The sequence below is a fragment of the Lissotriton helveticus genome, chromosome 11, assembly GCF_964261635.1.
Source record: "Lissotriton helveticus chromosome 11, aLisHel1.1, whole genome shotgun sequence".
Lineage (NCBI taxonomy): Eukaryota > Metazoa > Chordata > Amphibia > Caudata > Salamandridae > Lissotriton > Lissotriton helveticus.
Window position 1 is genome coordinate 371,643,006 of NC_136072.1, and position 18,112 is coordinate 371,661,117.

The 18,112-nt window shown below is 45.7% G+C and overlaps 1 protein-coding gene across 1 annotated transcript in view; it reads left to right on the top strand.

Moving 5' to 3' along the window:
- Positions 1–18,112, top strand: part of LOC144790799 (kyphoscoliosis peptidase-like) — a 694,354-nt gene that overhangs the window by 77,190 nt on the left and 599,052 nt on the right. The window contains exon 3 of the mRNA XM_078665482.1: positions 14,828–14,936. Coding sequence (XP_078521608.1) covers positions 14,828–14,936 — 109 coding nt within the window. The remainder of the gene's footprint in view (positions 1–14,827; positions 14,937–18,112) is intronic.

Genomic DNA, 18,112 nt, shown 5'->3' on the forward strand with positions numbered 1-18,112 from the left:
CTGATGCTCTTTTTTACTTTACCATCTGTTTATGAAACCTAAATAAACAGAAGCTTGTGCTTTGACTATAGCTCAGTGTCTTCACTTACTCAGAAATAGTTGCGTGTAATCTCCTCACGTCTTAATCTGCCATCACTTGGTGTTGACACTCCTGCAGGATGTCTTTCAGGCACAGCATTGTCGTCGTCGTGATCCTCATAGTCACTTAACTCCACCTCAGTCCCCTTCTTAACAGCCAGATTGTGCAACATGGCACAGGCAGCAATGATCTTACAGCATGTGATGGGGGTATACTGCCTTGCACCTCCACTCTTGTGCAGGCATCTAAACCTGCTCTTCCATATTCCAAATGTTCTCTCAACAACATTGCGTGTGCGCTTGTGTGCCCGGTTGTACCTCCTTTGGCTGGGTGTTGAGGGGTTGAGGTAGGGGGTTAGTATGAATGAGCGAAGGGCATATGCACTGTCTCCTGGAAAGAAAAGGGAATAATTTACTCACATGCATACATGTACTGCTAATTGCAATAGGTCTAATAGGTGTTGCACACTGTGTCTTACCTAGGAGGTAGCCTTCACCAAATTCCCCTGCAGTCAGCCGTTCATAGATGCCACTGTTCTGAAATATATATGAATCATGGGTACTTCCCGGGAATTTAGCTACGAGGTCTGTGATGTAGTGCTTAGCATTGCAAATCACCTGCACGTTGATGGTGTGGGTTGATTTCCTATTGCGGTAAATGTATTCTGTGGCAGCAGGGGGACAAATGGGGATGTGTGTGCCATCAATGCATCCGATGATATGGGGAAATCCTGCCATCTGGTAGAAGTCCGATTTGGTTTGAACCAGTTCTGCATGGGTGGATGGAAAAGAAATGTAATGGTCCATCCTGTGCAACATGGCGTCAAGGAATCTGTGAAAAAACCTTGAGAGGCTGCTCTGGGTCACCCCTCCCGCCACAGCAACCACGCTCTGGTAGCTCCCTGACGCCAGCAGGTGGATGCTGCACAGCACCTGTACATGTGCTGGTATTGCATGTGCCCTTGGGGTGGGGTGCTCCAACAGGGGTTTGAGGTCCCTGATGAGCTCCATGATGGTGTCTGGAGCCAACCTGTACCTTTGCACAATCTCTTCCTCTGTGAGCATGAACAGGGTCACCCTCTGCCTGTAGACCTGCTCCTGTCTCAGCCATTCCCTCTCTCCTTCCTCCTGTAGCCGTAGCCGTCTTGCAATTACATAGAATGCAGCCATTTTGCAAACAGAATTACATTTTGGGTCCTTTTTTATAGGCTGTACCTGGTTAACACCTGATTTGAATCCATGGTAAATACCGACTCTTAAATACCGATTTTGGCCCAAAATCGGTATTTCAGAGCCTCCCTACATCTCAAACTTCAATTTTACCTATTCTTAATTACCGATTCGGTATTTTACCGATCGGTAACGTTACCGATCGGTAACGTTACCGATCGGTAACGTTACCGATCGGTAACTTTACCGATCGGTAACTTTACCGAATCGGAAAATTTAACGATTCGGCCTATTTTCTGTCACCTACATGCCGATCTCCAGATACCGGTCGGTAACGGCCGAATTCGGCCGTTTCCGACCGGTATTTGGCTACCTACATCTGGCCCTTGGTGCCTGCTGGGCTTTGTGTATTCCACCTAGACAGCCACACATAATGGGAGATTAGTTGTGATTTGATGGGCCCTTCCTGAAGGGTGAGAGGGAGGAGCTAGACCCAGCCTCACTTACACCAGAATAGGCTGTGTCCTCTTCCCACACAAAGGGTTGCATCCCACCCTGTAGTGAGTCTGGAGCCAGGGCCAGAAGCGAAGGACCTCTGTGCACTTCAAAGGCCTGTCTTTGAATTCTCCTCCACTCCAAGGCACAACTGGGTATAAGTACTGGACCTTAGACACCACCTCTTCAGTACACTTTCAGAACTGTGGATACTCTGCTAGGCAGAAGGATTGATTTTGTGCTGAAAGGACTGTCACTCTGCTGGACTGCTACTCTGAAGGTGGTGCTGCCTTGCTGTGCTGACCTGCTGCCCTTGTGCCTGGAAAGGAAGGCCTGGACCTGTAACCCATCTTGATCCCAGGACAACAGAGGGACTCAAAGGGCTAGTCTGCTTGCCTCCTTATCTGAGCCTCAGGGACATAACAGGCTCCACACAGCTCATGGAACTGTAGTGTAGTTCCTATTATCCCAATAGGCTCTGCGCATTGGAATAATATCTTCAATAGTATAGTTCTTCATAGGATTTTTCTATGATTCTGGCAAGTTCAGATGGTTGGTCTGCTATATCTGTTTCCTTCAATCTTTGGCGGATCGCCACATTTGTTGCTTCCCCTTTTATGTTTGCTAGTAATATTGCCGGGACCTGCTTGAAGTCTTTCAGTAATTTCATACCCAGAGTTAAAGCAGGTTCTGGACCGTATTCATTTTGAATCTGTTTTAGCACCTCTGGTATTACCGCCATGGACGGAACACCATGTGTTTTTGTGTAAATGGAAGCAAAGACTGTACCCCAAGTGTCACAGTCCTCCACATGTGGTGCGATCCCCATTGGGAGACAGATAGTCAGAATTCTGTGTTTCTCCACAGGTGTGGTATCTGGAAATACCGCCTCTATTTGAGTGATTTTCTGTGCTAACCAGAATGGAATTTGTTCCCGTTTAATGGGTACCTTACCTAGACAGGACCGTATGTTCTGTGGTGTGATTTTATTTGTGTTCCCCTGATGAGGGGTCAGCTGTGGAATTTTAATAGCTGGTTGGACTGTTGAAGTCCGCATTACATATTGGACTAGTTGTCTGTGTATTTTAATCAGTTGTTTTAACTGTGTTAAAAGTTCTGGTATTGACATTTTTCCAATGTCTGGATGTGGTGTGTATCCGGCTAGAACCGGCCACGTCGCTCCTGGTCTACCTAGTGGACCGAGCCTGGTGATGTGATCATTATGTTTTAGGGCGCCTTTAAACCAGAGCAGGTGCTCTAGGTATTTGAGTGGTATTTCCACCTCCTCGAAAGGGGTGTACTCATCCGGAGGTTCCTCTATCTTGTAATAATGGAACTCTTTTGTTACAGCGTTTGCTGCTGGAAAATTTATCCATGAATAGAATACCTCTGTCTGCTGATATTCGTGTGCCTCAATTACAAATATGACTGTACCACCTCTCGGTGTTAGTCCATTTTCTATAAGTTTTAAAGTTATAGTTTTTCTTATGCTGACGGGATGAGTATTGCACCCGGGTCTTGCTGTAGGAGACTTGTGTCTTCCTCTAGGAGTTGAGCTGCTATTCTAGCTGTCTCCCTTTCTTCTTCAGTTTCTGACATTTTACTGTCAAGAAGGGTTTTTGTTGCAGATCAGGTTTTCAAGGAAACAAAGATTAGATGCACAATATTTTGGAACACTGTATCCTTCAACGTTGAATAAACCAAAAACCATACATAGGAGTCTCCTCCTACTAAGTTTGGCGGATTTAACCTTTCACCCACTCCAGACGTCTTTGGAGTTTTATGGAAAAAGTGTCTGTGTGAAAAAGCACGACTGAGTTACTCTAATGTCTTGCGTTAGATTTATCGCCTATCCAAACCGTTGGGCGCCATGTAGTGTAGTTCCTATTATCCCAATAGGCTCTGCGCATTGGAATAATATCTTCAATAGTATAGACGTAGGACTGTGGTTAACTAGGTCTTCTACTGACGATATTAGACTTAAAGTTATGTGTGCCAGCTAGCTCAGAGTTCACTAGAAACTTTCTCGAATAGGCAAGGAGGAGTTTAACCTCCCTGGATAGACAAGAAGGGATTTAGTTTCTGACAACCATAGAACATGACAACTTTGCTCTCCCCTAATCAAGAGTATATCTCTAGAGTCGTGTGAAAACAAAAGACAACTATTTTACTCAGTCAGTACGTGCATTCTTAGTTTCACCAGTTTGTAGAGAAATAAGAGATGGGCGTGCTTCAATAAAAAGATGTTATTTATTGATCAGTCTCTTTTCTCATACAAGAGAAATGAATCGCTATTATTGCAATACTTATAGTTAAGTAAAGTGCATACAGTAAAAACAGAATTATAAAATAATACTGTAAAAGCATTTATATGGTTTCTTAGCCATATGATACTTAAAATGGATAAAAGATATACATACATATATACATTGTCTAATCATACTCAACTGGTGCTTCTAACTACGCCTACCACGGTGTACCTGACCTAAGCCTAATACTTGGGAGGGAGTAAGTAAGTAGCAGTTTAAGTTAAGTTTGTTTTGTCAAGAATCTGACTCAAGAATTCTCTGTAAGGGGTTAGTCAGTTCAGTACCTGGGATTTAGAAGGCTGGAGGGTTGGTATCTCTGTCTCAGGACTCGATATCCCAGTTACCCGCGAGGGCGGCTGGAAACGCCGGAGGCTGGATTTCTCGGCAGGAGAAAAGGCAGCGTCTCTCTCAGCGCGTCAAAAGGGAGGGGCAGCGTCCGTGGGCTTTTCTGCATCAGCTGGGCTCTCCGGCAAGTAGCGCTGCTCCAAGCTCGTCACCACCGTGTCTTAGCTTAGGGCAGCGTCGGTATATTTATACCTGAAAGGTGCCGTGTTTGACGTAAGGATGGACATAAGACATCAGCAAGAAGGTCATAAGGACTGGTCGTTCTTACATTCTTTGCAGGAGTTCTCGAGCGAAATCAAAACAATAGCTGCGGGGGATTTCCCAGGTCTGTTGGAGGTTTGAATTGTTTTGAGAACTCGGTGTGCTTCTCTAGGGGGCTGAAGGGATAGTGCTTGCTTAATGTGACAGCATGCGCTATGACCTAATCTAAAGACGGGTTTCTGTGCCGGTGTATGGACATTAGTGAATTAATAACCGGACAACGGTCAGAAATCGGAGTATCAATATAGGTACCTAGATAAACACACTACAGAACTGCCTTCAACAAGTTCATGACCCCCCAAGAGGCACCTCTCAGGCCCTGGCTCCATGGAAAAGGTCTTTTTGTTCTTAAGATAAGATTTTCGGTTATTTGAGTTGGACCCTGACACAAAGCTTGAGAAGGTAAAACTTCAGCTGAACTAACCTGTGACTGTATCCTACTACTAGTGTGCCATCGCTGTCACGTTTGGATTTTACCCAGTCCAGCATGACCAGAAAACCCGATTGGTGCTTTATGCTGCTAAGCGCTTATTTACAGTTTATTCTTTAACACCATCGCTGCTGGTCTCATTCCTCTCCTGTACTGGGCCATAATAAAAATGGGTGTGGTCATGATGAGCTCAGCTCGTCATGAGCACAGGAGCACTGTACTGCATGACGAGCTGAGCTCGTAATGAGCACCGAAGGGGTTAAAAAATTACAAGCCCGGTTCTACTTATTGGATTTTTGTCAATTTGGTCATATTTTATTTATGAACTTGTGTTCTATTTTTCTAACACGATGTAGGGTCTTTTATGTGGCATGTTTGCTGTTTTACTGTTTGAAGTATTGCACAAATACTTTACACATTGCCTCCAAAGTTAATCCTCACTTCTCTGTACCAAGCCACCAGAGGGTGAGCACCTGTTAATGTGGGGTGTGCTTGTGCCTTACCCTGAGTAGGATTGTGGTTACTGCTTGACCAAGGCTTATACCCTAGGTACCCAATTTCTAACACACCCCTATTCACCCTCCCTTACCTCCCTGTACCCTTTCAGATGTAGGATACAGCAGGAGTATCTGATTCCAACATGCTGGTTTCTTTGGACCTTAGTTATATTATTGTCAGAGATAGGTTCTCACATTATATTTATGTTATAGTATAATACTTCATAACTGTATATTATTCCTCTTATGAAATATATCAATAAGATAGTTTGAACAAAACAACGAATAGTTACTTCAATTTTTATTTGCAACTGTTCTGATAAAATTGAGTTTATAATTTATTGGGAAAAGTTATCAAAAGAGTTAATAAATGGACATGGCCATTGCAAATATGCAATACTGTGGCCTCCTCCTCAATTATGTATTTGCTTAATTTGCCATGGAATCCATCATCTGCTGTATAATTTGCATTTTTAACAACATAATTTACATTTGTTTCTAGCTCAAAAAGATAAAAATTTACTAAAACGTGGAACGGAGGGGTTTAGCTGCGATGCACTAACTGGGAATCCGACATGGACTGGTGTTTGCAAGCAGAGAGGGTTGTCTATGAAAGCAGGGGATTCCCGCGCAAATTGTAAAAAATATGGGGCCCCAGGAATGAGAGTAGAGGCTTGCTATGCACCCCCTTTACCGATCCCCCCCCTACTAGCCCTTGACAATGAAACGCTGTAATGTCTTAACTGATTAAAGGGACCACAAAACTACTGATTGTGTTACAGACTCAATGTCATGTTTTGTCTTTTATTGAAAATCTATATTGCCAGCTTCACAACCTCGACGACAGCAGCTCACCGCACTTGTATTTGAACCGGGTCATTAAAAATCTATCATGTGCACTGCTTATACAAAACCGGTATGGTTCAATGCCTCTGACAGACTTAACTACTATTTATTTATTTATTTATTTATTTATAGTGTTTTGTATAGCGCGAACAAGACCCGTGGGTATCAGAGCGCTTAACAAGGAAAGAATTGCATATAGGCATTATAAAAGCAGTACTGACAGCAAAAGAATAATGAGGTAGAAAGCGATATACTGTATGGATGAGACTAAATAAATATATTCAAAATGACTGTGCAATTAGCAATAGGTGGCGAGCAAGGTTTGGCTTGTGTCATTGAAACAAACCCTGCTCGTTGAGGTAGGGTTATGAGGCGTCCCAGTGCATATCAAGGATAATAAGTATAAATAAATTGGTGTGCTAGAAGATATATAGTATGATTGTGACATATAGTTAACGGTTCCACATAAATGGCTAAATAAATCAAGTGAGAAAGAAGTTCTATAGTGTGACTGTGAGATATGGTTAAAGTTCACACATAAATGAGGTAGCAGCAAAGTGTCAGAAGTTCTATAGTATGACTGTGAGATATAGTTAAAGTTCACACATATATGAGGTAGCAGCAAAAAGTCAAGTCTCGGCTTGCGCACGGCATCATTTCCTTATCCGCTGATGATCTTCCAATTTTCCAAGAAGAGGGCGGCCCTTAGTTAGCTGAGTTACACGTCCCAGTGATCGGTATGTTTCTCTAAGTAGGGTATTTACTCATCAAATGGCTCTTCAGTTCTCGTTTGAATGTTGCTGTATTTTGAATCTTCCTGATGTTTGGAGGGAGGGAATTCCAGATTCTGGGGGCAGCTCCGGAGAATGCTCGGTTGTAGGTCTTTTTCTTGTGGAAAAAGGCTGGTCGTAATAGCAAATCTTTTGCGCTTCTAGTTGATCTGTTACCTCCTGAGAGCTTAAGTTTCTTGGCTAGGTATCTAGGCGTGTTGTAATGTACAGCTTTATGCGTGATACAGGCCATCTTCATTTGAATTCTAGCCTCGTAAGGTAGCCAGTTTAGTGCTTTCAGGCGAGGGGATATGTGATCGAATTTCTTCGTTCCCGTAATGAGTCTCACCGCTGCGTTGAGGCAGGCTTTTAGTGGTGCTGTGGATGATTTTGGCAAGCCCGCTAATGTGGTGCAGCCGTATTCGATCCTCGAGATGACTAGTGATTGGATAGCCAGTTTTAGATCTGTCTCCGAGATAAAGGGTTTCAGCTTTCTTAAGTAAGACAGGTGGAAGCGGGCGCTCTTGGCCAACGAGTTAATATGGTTTTTCATGTCGAGGTTCTTATCTAGTGTAATTCCTAGTGATTTGGCTGAATTAACTAGGGTCGGGGTGCAGTTTAGCGCTGTCACCAATTTAGTCCATTCTTCAACTTCAGATTGGCTCCTTGTTGGTGAGATTAGTAGGAATTCTGTTTTCTGGGCGTTAAGTTTCAGATGGTTCATTGTTAACCATCGCAAAGCACTCTTTAGTGTCTTGTTCATTAAGTCAATGTCCTCAAGGGAGGCGATCTTCAAGTATAATTGCGTGTCATCCGCATACATGTGATAGGATACCTGAGATTTTTGGAGGATCTCCGTGAGAGGTTCTACATATAAGTTAAATAGATCTGGTGATAGCGTTGAGCCTTGTGGGACCCCGACTGCGTTGGGGCTCGGGGATGAGATTGCTTGGTTAACCAGGAATCGCTGAGACCTGTTCTGTAGGAAAGAGTTGAACCATTTCAGCACGTTTCCCGACAGACCCATCCTGTCATGAAGTCTGGTCATTAGCACTTCATGCTTTACCGTATCAAATGCTGATGATAGGTCTAGGAGGATCAGTAGGCAAGATTGATTACTGTCTAGGGCTTGTAGGGCGTCATCAACAATGTGCAGGATCGCAGTTTCAGTACTGTGCCCTGTTCTGAAGCCTGATTGGCAATCATCTAGAAGCGAGAATTTAGCGATGTGTTGACTTAGTTGGCCCTGTACGCATTTCTCAATGAGTTTAGCCAGTAGAGGGATGTTGGTCACTGGCCGATAGTTGTTCGGGTCTGTAGCATCAGCTGTCGGTTTTTTGAGGATGGGCATCACCTGCCCTGTTTTTAGACAGTCTGGGAGGGTTCCTTGTGCCAGTGAGGTGTTTATTATCTCGGTCCATATTGGAACTAGAGTGTGGCTGATTTCTCTTACACACTTTCCTGGTAAAGGGTCTTGAAAGTGGTTATTCGGTTTGAGTTCCGCCAGCGTTCTGGCGATCTTTTCCTGGTCGAATAGCTCAAATGTGTCCCATTTTGCCTTATTTTTAGTTTGGAGACTCTCCGGGGAGATGTTGGTCTCATTACTAGGTGGAGGCAATGACTTGAGGTTAGTTGCTGCAGTAGTAAGATCTTCTTCAAGCAATTTAGATTTTTCCGTGAAAAATGCGGAGAATTCCTCGCAGCTTATGGGAGTCTTTGTATTCTCTAAAACCGTTTTGGCTAGTTTATTTGATTGTTGTTTTAGAATCTCGAAGAGTTTTCTTGGTCTGTTTCTGGCATTGTTCAATTCAACTCTGATAAATTCTTTTTTGGAGTTGATTATTTTCTTGTTGTATTCTTTCCTTGTTTTTCTGAGTGCTTTCAGCTCGGGGGAGGAGGGATGTTGTCTCCACCTCCTTTCGGCCATTCTCAGTTTGCGCCTGTCCTCGTTCAATGATTCGTTAAACCAAGGATTTTTTGGTTTCTCTGATACCTGTTTCAGTTTTTGGGGCATGGTGTCATTGACGATATTACCGATCGAGGTTATGTAGTGATCCGTCAACTCATTGACATTCTGCTTATTGTTGGGTGGCTTCAGGTCTTTCTCACACCTTTTCACCAGTCGATCAATGTTAGCCTCTTTTGTGTCTCGGGTCAGTTTCTTGATCTTGCGTGGTTGCACGGTCTTGCCCTTTGTCATTGTAGGTATCGCAAATGTTATGATGTGATGGTCAGACCAGTCACATGGGTCTATAGCAAGGATAGAAGTCTCATCCTTTCTTGAGATAATCCAGTCTAAGGTCGCTCCTCGTGAATGAGTGGGTTGGTTGCAAGCTTGTACAAGATTTAGCTCATTGAGGAAGTCTTTAAGCGAGTTGACCAGTTTGTCACCGCCGTCATTCCAATGGAGGTTAAAGTCACCTAGGAATATGTTATTGGCGTCCGAATTAGAGTTGGTCGTTAAGATCTCCATCAGTTGTTCGGTGAACTTTGCGTTCTCTCCTGGTGGGTGGTAAAATATATGCAACTTGCAGCTTTGATTCTTTGGTGTTCTCACATTAATACCAAGGTATTCACAGGATTCTAAGGGTTCAGAATGGAAATGGCCGATCTCGATCTCCGACCGGTGAATGCAAGCTATGCCTCCTCCTACATTCCCTGGTCTGTCTAGTCTGACGATGTTATATTGTGGCGGTATTAAGAGATCCATGGTAGGAGAAGATGATTCATTGAGCCATGTTTCCGTGAGGATGGCCAGATCAATTTCCTTATTGATGATGAGGGCGGCTATGTCTGCTGCATGTTTAGTTGCCGAACGACAGTTAAGTAGAAGGCAGTTCAGGGGTTTCTGTGCTTTAACAAGTTTTCCATTATCCGATTCAGATGCAATAAGCTGAATATGTTGTAGATGTTGGTGAATTGCTTTCCTGTCATTCTTTCTGGCCCTTCTACTAGAGTCGATAGGTACTGTTTTGATATTCTCCTCCTTATTACGGGCAGGTTGTTCATACGACCTAAGTAAGGCCCTAGTTTCTTCATTCGACAAGACTAGGTGTTCCCTCACCGAAGGCTTGGCTAGCTCTATGTCTTCCCGGAGAATTGAAGCATATTTAAAGAACCAGTCCTTGACCAGAGCCTTGTCTTTCATACCCACTTTAGAGGGGTTGGTGAATAGATCTACAGAACCAATTTTCTCAAAAGTCTCCTTGACATATTTGAGCCAGGGAATTTTTAGCCCATGATCAATGGAAAGGCAGTCTTCTATAACCTACCTGCTGAAAGCCGCCTCCTCGTTTGCACAGATCTTTATCCAACAAACCAAGGGTTTGACTGCCATGCTATCCTTGATATAACGGATACCCAATTCCTCATGAGCAATGTGGGCTGGCGTACTCTGGGGTACTTTTAGCAGGCGCCGAAGATACATATTCTCTTCAGTTTGTAATGTTATGGACTGGGTAAAACCCCTCACCTCACTTCCATACAGCACTTTGGCACTGCACATAGCATTATATAAGCTCAGGATCTACTCAGGGAACCAACATCCTAGCCTATGCACAAAACTCATTATGGACCTGGTACATCTAGTCATAGACCGGCGCTTCTCTTCTTTTAAATATTTAAAATTTAGTTGGTGGTCAAGTAAAATCCCCAGATCTGAAAAGAATTGTACCTTTCCTAGGTGATGCGATCCGATTGTGTACCTATAGGATTTACCTGTTTTTTTCCCCACTTCCATTACATATGACTTTGCCAGGTTGGGCGATAAATCCAGATTCTCCATAAATGACCCAACACCATCAATTAGAAACTGCAAGCCTTTGGGGGTGCGGGCTAAAAGTACTGCATCATCCATCTACATAAAGCAGAACAGGGATCCCCTGAGTACCTATCCTAGGGGTTTTCACATGTAGCATGCTTAATTCTTGGTCCATATCATTTATATATAGTGTGAACAAAAAGGGAGCTAGTATGCAACCCTGTCTGACCCCACTAGAGCACAAAAAGGATTTTGTTGTTTTCCCCTCCTGACTATATTTGACCGATGCTGTGGTATTTGAATGCAGAGATTTAAAAATATTAATGAGCCCTGGGTCCACACCAAGCCCACCCACAATAGCCCACAGGTTCCCTTGATTAACTCTATCAAAGGCCACCGTCAGGTCCATGAATGCCAAATACATCGTCCCTTGGTTGACTATTGTATATTTGGCCGAAATGAAGTAGAGATTAAGGCATTGGTCAGTGGTAGATTTTCCAGATCTAAAACCAAATTGCAGATCAGTTATGACCAGATGCTCCTCTGCCCAGTCAGTCAGCCGATTCAAAACCACCCGTCCTAACACCTTCGCTCACACATCAATAAGGGAAAATGAGTGATAACACTGCGGACTCTCCTTATTGCCTTTTTTAAAAATGCGGAAAATTGTGACAGTGGTCCAAGATGCTAGCATTACCGTGTCCACTGCTGCGTTTATAACCCTAGTCAGGATTGGCGCCCAAAGTTCCACTTTACTGATAAAAAGATCCGGTGGGATCCCATCCAGACCCGGGGCCTTATTTCTGGTTAGGCCTTCAATTCCTGTTCTTACCTCTCCCAGTGAAAAATGTAATGGGGATGTGGCCTGTTCCCAGTACTCCACCAGCGACTGGTTCGTGCTTGAGTTATGGTTATAGAGCCCCTTGAAAGTGCTTGTACCATTGCTCCAGCAGAATATTATTACTCAGTCCCGGTTTGTCGGCCTCTTGAAAAGAAGGGTTGTTTATAATTCTCCAAAAGGTGGTAGAATCCCTTAGTGTCACTGCCTCTGATAGATCTTTCCAACCTTGTGTCTGTAGTTGGCTTTTACGCCCTTTAACCGCCAACTCATAACTTTTCCGGCACAGGGTCACCCGGTCCCTATCTCTTGGGGACATCTTTAAGGCGTTATTCAATTCTCTTAGGGCACGTGGACATTGATGGTCAAACCATCTTGGGATGTCCAAATTTGCCTTATGGACTGGGGCTCTCAACAAGCTGTAAACTATTTGGGCAACATCTTTGAAAGCATCCGCTAATTCTGCCCCTTCCATTTCAGGGACTAAACACCCCTGGATAGCCGGTTCGCCCTCCTTTAAAAACGATTCATAAAAAGCCTCGCCATCAACCTGTGTCCAACGCAACCTCCTACCTTGATCCATAGCCTTGGACACCCCCCTCCCCACACCAAGAGGATCTGGTCCTGGTATACATTGGCAAGTCATAAGGCAAGAGGGTTATGGTCACCAAATACGCTACAATCAATACTAAACCAAGTCACACAATTTCTGAGTGATCCAGAGACAAAGATGTAATCAATAAATGAGGCACAACCTCTGCCTTTCAATATGGGATGAACCGTTTTGTCCTGCTTAATGGTAAAGAGATCCATTGTGTGTGTTAACGCATGTATGTTTAAAAGGCCACTGAGTTCTTTTCCCTCCTTTGTGTGCTCGAGGTGTGGGCCGTCCTGAAGGGTACTCGTTGACCAATCCCGAAGCAATACTCTCAGATTTGGGCACAGGTAACAGTTAATATTGCCTGCTAAAACCAGCCGAGGAGCCATCTGCCCATGTTCCTGTGACTGATTTATTCTTGTATCCAATTCATGCAAACTTGCAGAGCCCTGGCCAATTGAGTTAACATTATACAAATTTAAAAAAAGTAACCTGTAACATTTATTAAAAATGTTTAACCCCCTGCCCAACTTATGAGCCCCAAGCTAGATCTAACCATCTTCCCTGCAATGTGAGATCTATGTAAATGACCAACACTCTCCTGGCCCTACCTGACAATGCCTTATGCACTGGGCAGAAGAAGGTTTTATATCCTTCTAAGGAAAAAATGTTATTTACTGGTTCCCAGGTTTCTTGTAAACAGATTATTTGAAACTTCTGTATATAGAGTAGCCATTGTTGGTCCTTAAATTTAGAAGACAGGCCTGCTATATTCCAAGAGGCCATTTTTATATCTTTCCAAGTTAGACTAACTCCGCTAACAATTGCCTGGGTATTATGAGACCTGTGGGTTGGCTTACTTATGCCACTAACCTTGTGGGCATACGCCGCCTGAGGTTCACAGGTTTCTTGGTCCTCAACTGTCCCCAGGGTAAGCTCTCCTCCCCTCCTTCCTGGGTCAGTATTAAACACCCAGCTGTTATGTGCAATATCTGCTTCCCCCATCCGATGTAGTCAATCAATGTCATCCAGGTCTCTAAGTGGTGCAAAGGTGTTACTTGTCAACACTATATCAGCCTGCCAAGAATCGCCCTCCTGTCGGTCCACATATCCGTGAGGCATATTAGGGTTGACCGAGTGTCTGTAAAAAAAGCCCAGCGAAAGTATTTTAATGCTTATGTCTGCATTGGCTAAATAGGGCCCTCTACTCTGAGAAAGGGTATTACACACAAGTTCGGGGAACCTAAGTGTCACAATCACACAGCCCCCTGGGAATACTTTCCTTGATCCACCGACCCAGGATACCCTCCTTGCAATTAAAATGTGTCTATGGTCTCTAATATTAAACCCCACATTTCAACACATCCAATGCTCCACCTTGTTGATCAGTTGTGTCGTGGGTTCCTCTCTCTAGTTGGTATAAGCTGGGACACCTGTTAGAACAACTGTATACGGGCAGGGGGAAGGTCTAGAACAGGTAGGCCAGGGGTACTCTGCGCCAGTTGTGAAACCATCTCCTTTGCTTGCTGCAGCACATTATCTCCCCTTCCTGGCCTTGCGGTATCCACTGGCTGTGTTGGAGGATTACCTGGGGTCACTGTCACTTGGGCCGGCCAAACAGTCATGCACACTTTTCATATTCTCTACCAGCTGTATTGTACAGTCTGGATGGAGAACGTCTACAGGCTCATAGTCCTCATCTGAGCACTGAAACACGTCGCTCAGACCAATCACCACACTGCTGTCATGGTGACAGCAGCGTTGTTATTGGCTTTGGGGAGCCTGTGTGTGCTTCCTGCTTCCGGCAGGAACAAAAGAGTATGGAGACGAGGCAGCAGCCGGCAGGCAGGTAAGTCAATTTATTGATTTTCTACCCTTCCTCCCGTTTTACTGATTTTGTACCCCTCCACTCTCCTGAAACTTTTCGCTAGCAGCCGCTACTGGTAATGCTATCACAAAAGTTGCCTCTTTACCTCACATAATTTACCTTTACTTGCTGTATAATTTAACCAAGTCTGCCACATAACACATAACTTGGTCTACCCAAGCCACTTAATTCCTGTGGTCATGCAAATGTGAGTGTTGAATTAAACATTCTTTCAACTGCTAAGGAACATGTCATTGCCTTCATTTATGAACTTGACAAAGCAAGACCTTCTCATCCTTAACTAAAGAAAATGGTTCAGAGCGTACTGAGAGAGAGTGACTGTCCTTCCAAAGATAGGCATAGATTAAGGTAAAATGACCTCTAACAGACCCACGTTCTCCCATTTTTCCTTTCCATTTTGTAGGAAGTGAGTGACGCATAAGAGCAGGCCTTTAATGGCCAGGTCTTGTCTTACATACATAAATAACTGAATTTGTTCTTTACAAATTAAGATCATACGGCCCATGAAATTAACAGTTAACATTTTAATTGCCTGCCCACAGGTCGATGTCAAAGACACCGTAGAGGCCCTGGTAGAAGTTCTGCTTCAAAAAGCTGACAGCGAGTTAGAAAAAGTTCGTGCCATCTGGAAATGGATCTGCCATCACATAGGTAGGGACCGGGGCATCAGCTCCTGCATCACTGAAAAATTCACTATTGGTTAAATCTTTGCTGCAGCTGATAGGCCTTCAAATGTACCCCAGCCATCCAGGCTCCACTCCCTCACCTTGTTACACCAAGACTGAAACCTTTAACCTTTTTTCAATATTCATTCTTTCGAGAGAAGAATTGGAGACTTAGGGGCCCATTAGGATGTCGGGCGGATTGCCCCCGCCAGGCTGGCGGTAGCCACCGCCAGCCTGGCGGGGGCAATCCGCCCAACATCCTTCTCTGAATTCCCCCCCGCCATATTACAATGGGGGGGGACCGCAGTGGAGAAAAACACCGCCCGCCACTTTTCCGCCCCAGTCGCCTTGCGGCCGGAAAATGTTTAATATGGTGGCAGTGTCTATTAGACACCGCCAGCCATATTACAATGGGATTCGGTAGATGCCTTTCGTGGCAGCGATGCCGCCACAGAAAGGCATTCGGTCTTCACTCTGGGGGCCCACTGCGGGCCCCCAGAGTGAAAGAGGGGTGGGAATTGCACATGGGGGGGTACCTGTGGTACCCCCCTTCATTTGCACGAACAAAGCGGCAGGCACCGTGCGGTGCCTGCCGCTTTGTTTATGCAAATGCTGAAAAGCATTTCTAGCATTGTGGTGGGCGGTGCACAGAGCACCGCCCGCCACAATGCTAGAAATGCAGGATGTGCCCGCCACAGTGGCGGGCACATCCTAATGCCACCCCCGGGACCTCCGCCCTTATGGCGGGTGGTCCCAAACCTCGCTAGGATGACCCCCTTATTTACAAGCGCTCGCACCGCCGTTGCGTCACTGGGATCCTGGTTGGTCAGAAATTCACCATAGTCCTGCGTACACTGAAGGGATGTTATTTGCTTTGATGATGTCTATCTAATCTAATCAGGAAGGTACCTACCCTTATAATCATACCATAAGAAATACTAGTAGTAACTTCCATAACCCACAATTGGTGACCGACCCCCCACCTTCCCCTCCCCGCCCTCCAAGGATCTTAGCCACGACCTTCATGTGTTTTATTTAGGTTTTGTTTGGGAGATGTGCAGCCAATATTAGAATGAGCAATGACTCTTTCAATCTGCAACATATATATTGTCAAGTGTAAGCTCCACCATAGAAGCTCGCTGTCGCTCTCCTGCAGTTGAGAACTGCAGTATTTGTAAGAAAGAATGTATATGATTATTATTTGTTCCATGGCGCTGTACCCTGCGCCCTGCTGCGGCGTGTGGGTTCTGGGGTGGAACTACATCCCACAGATACCTTCGCCTGTCACCCTCTACAAAAGTAACTGCAAGTCCCAGAGCGTGGGTTCCACCGTGTGAGTCAGCGCACCAGTGTTTACTGCTGGCGTGCGCCGACAAGTCACGGTACTTGCTCTCACGCCGGCCTGCATGAGCGCATAAATAAATAAAGATGGGCAGAGCTGCAGAGACAGTCTGCGGTTCATTAATATACAGAGTGCCCGTGTGTTCTGTGCTGCGCGCAGCGAGGCACCAGCACGCATCGCACAACAGGAGAGCGCCTCTGCGCAATCACTACATTGGTGACGAGGAGCGGAGCAACACACGCCTAATTTGGCTCCAATAAGGCCATGTGCAGACTTCACGAAAAGGACCCGCTGGGCGCGACTGCTAGTGGCCCTGCCTCACTTCATCTCCTGCACAAGCAGCTGCCAGGAAGCAGGAGAACTCGTCAACTTGTCCCCGCCACAGCATCGGCTGGGCAGGCGATCAGCGTCAAGCTACTGGGCTGAGTCCCACATGCCCCAGGGGAAGCCACAAGGACACAAAAGTTGACCTTAGCCGGCCTGGCAAGCGCCATGCGACAAAACACACGTGGGCCCCATTTCATCCGGTACTCTCGCACCATCACCTGCACATCTAGGCCCACCACGTGTGGACAGGGTCCTTGCTAGACCGCACGTCAGCGCCCGCGTCTAGCGTCATGGGGGATCAGGATAACGCTGCCCAGGCCCTGCACCAGTAATGCCGCACCTCCCCCCCTCGGGTGTCCTGCCTCCATTCAGTGAGTCAGCAGACTCCACCACACTTGCGCCAAAGGTGGCAGACCTGGATTGGTCGCCTGGAGAACTATTTCATCGTCACGAGAGAAAAGGATGGGGCAGTAAAACGCTCGCTTCTGCTCCATTATGCTGGGGAAGAGATCTACCTACTGTTTAAGCATCTACCAAACACGAGGCCCCCGAAGACTACACTTCTGCTATCACAGCCCGGAACGCCCACTTCCACCCCACAGATGAACCCAGACTTCGAACATTTCAAGCTGCGGCAAGCCAAGCAAAGAGAGGATGTGTCGGTAGATGCTTTCACGCACGGCTCAGAGAAATAGCCGATACCCACCTCGTGGGAGATTGAGCCGCAGAAGAAATCAGAGCCCAACTGATTCTGGGAATACGTAGCAAAGTCCTGCGAGGCCTTATACTCAGGCAGCCGAAGATCCAGATGAATGACATCCTCATACTAGGACGGTCTCACAACCTTTCGGCTGCGCGGGTGGAAGAAATGGACATGGCGTTAGTCCGTGGGGTGGAAAGAGCGTCGCTGTTAAAGTAGAGAGTGCGGACCCAGTCAGAACAAGTGACAAGACCTACAGACCACGAGATCACCAGCCACAGACCCCAAAGAACCACTGCGGATACTGCGGGTATGAGGAACACCCCTTACAGTCATGCCCGGCACAAGGGAAAACGTGCACTAACTGTGGCATCGCAAATCACTACGCGTCAGAGTGCAGAAGGAAGACACAGCAAAAGGAAGCGAACCGACCCAAACAATTGAGGAGGATGGTCCACCACCTATCACAAGTCTTGCTAACATCACAACCCGGAGGGAAGAAGAGAGAACAGACAGTCTACTGAGGGAACGATTCCACATTGGAAGACGAAGGGGAGATGTACCTAGTTTCATTCACCCAAGCCCTGAAGAGTAGGAGGCAACCCCAACCGCGCTGTACAATACAGATTGCAGGTGACACTGGAGCCTCAGTAACAGTAATGGGGATCCAGCAATATAACAATCTAAGGCCCAAACCGGAACTCAGACCGTCAAAGGCTCAGATCTTCGCGTATGGTAGTGACTCACCACTACCTCTCCGGGGCAAAATGACCATGCCAGTGCGGTCAGAAGC